A 6,080-nucleotide genomic window follows, 5' to 3' on the forward strand; every position below is an offset into this window, starting at 1 on the left:
TATAAATCAAAGTTGTGCTAGTGGATCTTGCCGTAAGGTGTGCTACAAAGCACTTTATCTCTCTATACACCTATAAGAGAGTAATCAGTATTTGTAAAAAGAGACAATATCTTAAACAGGTAACCCTAGAATATCTAAAATCAATGTAAACTTATTTCACTGTAGCATGGCAGAGAGTGCAGCACTCATTAAAGGCAAGGAAAAGGCAATCAGGATTCATTCATACGACTAACATCCAGCAACACAAGCCCCAAAACTGGGTTTGTCTCTAGTCATTAATATTAGATGCTGCATGAAAAGCTGTTGTTGTTAATAAGCACACAGCTAATACACATAAGAATGCTAATTTGTGGCACATGGAAGTCTGTGGATTTATAATCAAGTTCATGAATCTGGGCTTTCCTGGACAAATTCCAACTTTATCCGGGTGAATTTTAGCTGAGTAAGAAATTCAGATTGGCATTCTTAAAGGAGCTGGCATAGATGCAAAGGCTCCCCTGCCTTTGCAAAACTGAAATAGCATTTTTTGTCTTTCATTGCAGGATGCATTCCACTCTAAATAGTTAAAATCAATGCGAGGGTGCCATATGTTGTAAACGTTTATCATTTATTATGCATTTAAGTGTGCACAGCACATACACCACAGTCTTGAACAGTACCTGTATAAAACTACAGACAGATTCTGGTAAATGGTGAAAGCTCATACCATGTAACATTGTTATCAAGGTTTTATCACAATATTTCAACGTTACAACTACTACCTCTGAATATATCTTGTGTGAGGCTGTCAGTTTTGGATTTCAAGGGAGTGAAAAGTGACAAAGAACCATTCCCAGGCAAATCCTTCGTGATCTGGTTTTGCTGTCTGAAACTTGGAACAAAATCATCAGTTGTCAGAGGTAGTGGTGATAGTTACATGATGATCGCTCACATATAGGAAACACAGAAAGTACAGAAATCCCCCAAATAACAGAAAAAAAAATCCTTAGGCACGACATTTCCTAGGCGCTCTCTTGATTTGACTCCACTTTTTTAAATTGTTATTTCTGTTTTGACAGCAGCTGGCTTGAGGTCTGGTCCTGCTCTACTCTGATATTACTGAACTTTGGTGAGCAGATTTTGTCTTCAAGGTCGTTTGTAAGTAGGCAAGTCTATATGATTCCAATAGAACAAAAACTTTTGAATAGGAATGTAAAAAGAAAAAAAAGCCAAACTCAAATTACCTGCAGCCTTGAGATTTGCATGTAGTTAAAAATAATTAGTTTAAATTGGAAGATGATCTGTAAACATCTTTTAATTCACTACACATTGTGTTTAGTCCCAGTTACAACTTAATGTGTTGATGTCACAAAGATAATATATCATTTAAAGAAATGAAAGAAAGAATGCAAAAGTAAAGGATCCTTTTTGTGATTCCCCCATAATCAAACCTGTCTTTTCCTTCTTTGCTTTAGAGACATGAGTTACACGTGCAAAATATATAAAGAAAAATATAGGGTTACTTGATGACGATATAGTACTGCAGCCTGACAGCTGTCTGCAAATATTTTCACCATGATTATCCTTACTAAAAGTAAATCGTGGGGTAAATATAGCTCAAACGTGACAAGGCTCAAATAGGACGCAACCAACTCTATCTTGAATACTTTTGGCTACATATGGAAAAAAAAAAGATTTGGGATTACAAGGATTGTTCCCCCTGGCCCTCCTCCAGAATTATAAGACCACGCAGGAAAGCATGTACCTTCCATGCAGATTTTGTAAGGAGACTGGCTTCAAGCGTTAGTGAGGTAGAAATTAATCAACTTTGTCAGGGAATGAGACGTAGAAGAAAGCAGCATATTTCTCCATCCAAGTACTGCACCAAAAATAATAAATAGTACAGAACAACCTCAATTACCTGAAATCAATCTAAATTCTATCTACAGAACTTGTTTCTTAAGAACCAGCAAATGATTTTGCTTTTCAAAAACTTATGAGTACTATAGTGTTTCACAGACTTTGAAAAATCAATATAGTTTCCAAATATGAGAGGGAATTTGATTTGAATAAGGTATAATTTGCTCATAGTAGCATATTTCACAGTGTGTTCATTGGGGGAGGCACAGATACTTTTTTTTTAGCCTAATGCAAAGCAATCGTATCACATATACACTTCAGTTAAGGGCCACAAAAGATTGTCTACCCCTATTTATCTAAACGGAAATTTTAAAACCCCACTGAGTTTATATAGTTGTTTAAGCCTCTCTGCTGCCTAGTAGCTCTGGGAAGACTGACTGCAGGAAAGTTCAGAGTTCAGCACTGGCAGATCTAAAAACAGATTTGTGGGGTAGCTCTTCAACGCTGCACTTTCTGTACCAGAGGTAAACCGATACTGGTTCAATGAAATAGCAACACTGCACAAAGGAGGTCAGACATTGTGTGTGGCTACAGGCTAGCATCAGAACTTGGAAAGGTTTATACAGCTCATTTTCAAAGACTAAGACCTTCTTTGGGAATCACGGGGGTTTTAAAAACACACAAAGAAGAGCAAAACCACCATAACAAACACATACGTGTACAACAATAGACACTGTACAACACACAAACAGTGCAAAACATTGTAATATCGGAATTGAATTTCACTTATTTTAGAACATGTAATAGCAGCACACCTGTGATAACTTAAAAATGAATTAAATAAACCACAGAGCAGAAGTTCTTCTACTGTTGCACAATGAAATGAAATAGCTTGGGTTGGAGGTTTGTTTTGCTTTCAGAAATTAAAAAAAAAAATCAGAACTATAAATTACTTTTGTGGCAATATATACATATTTAAATAATTAATTTAAATATCTTACACCTACTCTTGCATAAAACTCTCCAGTAAAAGTGCACCATGTTTCTTTTCCCCAAATGCATTCTCTGTCTTCCCCCATGCTGAGGTAGGTCTGAAGGGAGATGTCTCAGATTCTAGGAAGAAAATGTGTTACTGTCATTGTCGGAGATACTTTATTGCCTTTCTTTGTTCTTCCATTTTTGCTCAGGGCTATGTACATCCCGGGATAAATCCTGGATTCATAAGCATTGTAGTTGTTTGGCAGGAGAATCTCTTTGAATTTGCACTCATCATTGAAGTGGGTCTGAAATGAAAAGGAAAGAATGAGAGAGAAGGAATTTTAAACATCAGGTGTGGACATATTCTTGCTACCAGGTGTAGTAGGTGTGCTGCAGGAAAACACGCAGCTGACTTTCCCCCTGTTAGTTAGCTTTTGAAGTGTTTGTCCAAATGAAGCTTCAAATGACACTCAGCATTCAGAGGATGCCCATGTCCAGGCCAGGCATCTACACTGGAGCTGTGCCGGGAAGGATGCCCCGTAGCGAAGTCTGCACTCTAGGGGAAAAGGGGCACATTTTAACAGCGTGGGCAGTAAGGGCAGAGCCCTGATCTGCTGCCCTGCTTCTCTAATTTGGTCAGTGCCCTTTTCCTGTTAGTGAGGAGAGAGATATAACAGATGCTGGGACAATGAGAGCGATGAATTGTAACCCACGCCCATGTGCCCCTGTTAAAATGCATAGGTCCACTGATATTCCTGAGTCTGCATGTGATGAGTTTACCAGCTTCCCAAAGCAGTAGCTGTCCAACCAGCAATAAATTGTCTGAGAGGCTCTTCACTTCCAGTGATGTGGTTTCATAGGCAAGTACGAAGAGGGACAGGTGCTACAGGTGTGTTATCTGGAGAGTAACAAAAGAACTAATCTCTACCATTTCTGGGCAAAAGCCAAGGGTTTTGTAAGATAGGTCTCAGCCTGCCAGGGGATTACTTTGTCCAGGACACTAGAAAAGCATAACACCTTCATAAGAAATGATGCAAAAGGAACTATTGCACTTTGATGCTGATCCTACCTAGCTTGTAGTTAAAGCCAAAATCGTCTGTGACAGAACTGATGCCACAGCATCATTCTGGATGCTTCATGTCTTCATTTAGGTGAAAATACCCTAGTCAGCTCCGATATAGTTGGGCCCTTCTCGGCCCAAGTTCCTTCAAAACATTCATGAGAGATACGAAATAGAAAAGCTGTGGGTAGGGAAGGAGATTCAGGAGTGTGGGGTTGAAATGACGCTGACCACAGTAGCTTATACAGAAGTGAACTCAAAAGCAGAAAGACAGCTTGAAATGGGCAAAGACCTCCACTGTTATTGTCAAACTCAACTGGGTTTTAAAAGATGCCTCTAACTATTTGTTCCCAAGATTCAATATAAAAAAGATCTGTATTGTCTCCTAACAGATCTGCCATCTTATATCTATAAGCCTGACCTCTGAAGATGCTGAACGCTCATCAGAAACAGACTCTCCAACCAAAAGCATGAACAAGAAGTGATGAAAAAAGGTATGTTGCAGACACTTTTTTATCATGTCATAAAGAATCGTATATGGGGGCCTGGCTGATCACAACTTCAAGTGCCCTCTGAGATATGGGTGAGGGACTGCCATAGCTGCCTAAAGCTGTTTATATTTGAACATAAGAAAGATAAGGACTGTGGCTAGCACGGGGCTTGTTGCACAAAGGGACTTGCTCTGTTGAGGAACATGCTAGGCAAGATGGATAGCCATGGCTGAATGAATTTATTTTTTATGACGGAACCAAGGAAGGGCTGGAAACGCAAGGAGTGGGTTTACATCAAAAGCTCAGTGAGCTCAGCATCCCTGGGCAGCGCATGTTCCCTTGGCAAGGCAGCAAGGACTGCTCTGCATGCCTGGCCCAGGCAGGGCAGGGATGGGGCTTGGGCAGCTTCCAGTGCTGTGCACACCTCTCACCCCAGCTGGCTACAGCCCCCTCCCCAAGCACATGCCTGGTGGCTACTTACAGATCCGTAGAGTCTGCCTTTGCTATTCATGGCCACGAAGAGTCCACTTTTCACACCAAATATGCTCACCACTCCTCTTTCCACGGGAGAGATTTCCAGCAGACCTACGGAGGAGACACACGAGTCAGGGGGACTAAGGGTCATGCGCCACACTCACCGGGAGGCTCCCAGCCCCGGTGCCCCAAAACAGTCCAGGTCCCTGCGCCCAGTGCTGCTGTGGGTGGCCGCAGACCCCTGGCCGCACCGCACTCCCCCACCCCATGCTGGGTCCTCTCTTCTTTTGGCTAAGCAGCTATTTTTACTCTGCCCCCCTGCATCCCCCCCCGGGTTAAAATAAGCCAGCGTGTGCTTGGGGGCGAACGAAACATTTGTCAGCGTGCGGCTTACACCCCCCCGCTGCCCGACCGTATTGTTTCAGTTGGGTGTCGGAGCCGCGGGGCCACGGGGTTAAGTCCCTGGCAGATGCTTCCCCGCTCGGGGGCGCCGGGCCCGGGCCCCGCGGAGCCGCGCGGCCCCAGATGTGGCGGCGGCGGAGCTCGGCGGCGGCGGGGCAGCGCGCAGCCCGGCGGAGCTCGGCGGGCGCCTCGGCGGCCCCGCAGCGCGCGCACCGCACAGGGCCCGGCGGCGCAGGTGAGCCGCTGCGCTCCGCGCCCGCGGACGGCGCCGGCTTACTGTATCGGTTCTCGCTGTGGACGCCGTCGATGCGGCCGCCGGGCAGGACCTGGATGTGGAAGCCGATGCCCACGTTGCAGTAGAGGCGCCGCAGCCGCTTGATGCCCAGCAGGTAGTCGCCGTCGCGGCGCTCGGCCGGCAGCCGCGCCACGGAGCGGGCGAAGAGCGCCGCGTCCCAGCGGCGCTGGCGGGGCCCGGCGGCGGGCGGGCGGCCCGGCGGCGGGCGGCCCCGCACCGCGCCCGGCCACAGCAGCCCCAGCAGCAGCGCCGGCAGCAGCGCCGCGGCGAGAGGCATCCCGGCTAGCGGCGCGCCGCCCCGGGCCGCCGGCCGCTGGCTCCCCGGCCGCCCTCGCCCCCCAGCTCCCACTTCAGAGCGAGGTCACGGCGGGGAAGAAGCCCCCGACGGGCGCGGGGAGCCCCGCGCTCAGTCCGCCGAGGGTGCGCGGCTGCCCCGGGCGGGCTGCATGGAGAGGAAATCCCGGGAGCGAGGGCTCCTGAACTTGATCCCCACCCCGGGAGTCTTGTCTGAAGTGCCCGGCTTCTTCGGTAGCTGCTCAGC

At 46.6% G+C, this 6,080-nt stretch overlaps 1 protein-coding gene across 1 annotated transcript; it reads right to left on the reverse strand.

Moving 5' to 3' along the window:
- Positions 1–612: 612 nt before the first annotated feature.
- On the reverse strand, positions 613–5,819 carry FGF4 (fibroblast growth factor 4). The gene is made up of 3 exons (XM_068945410.1): positions 5,522–5,819; positions 4,850–4,953; positions 613–3,122 (listed from the first exon to the last, which is right to left on the reverse strand). The coding sequence occupies exons 1-3, from the start codon at positions 5,814–5,816 to the stop codon at positions 2,946–2,948; spliced, it is 576 nt and encodes a 191-aa protein (XP_068801511.1). The 5' UTR covers positions 5,817–5,819; the 3' UTR covers positions 613–2,945.
- Between the last annotated feature and the right edge of the window lie 261 nt (positions 5,820–6,080).

The sequence above is a fragment of the Struthio camelus genome, chromosome 5 (assembly GCF_040807025.1).
Source record: "Struthio camelus isolate bStrCam1 chromosome 5, bStrCam1.hap1, whole genome shotgun sequence".
Taxonomy (NCBI): Eukaryota; Metazoa; Chordata; class Aves; order Struthioniformes; family Struthionidae; genus Struthio; species Struthio camelus.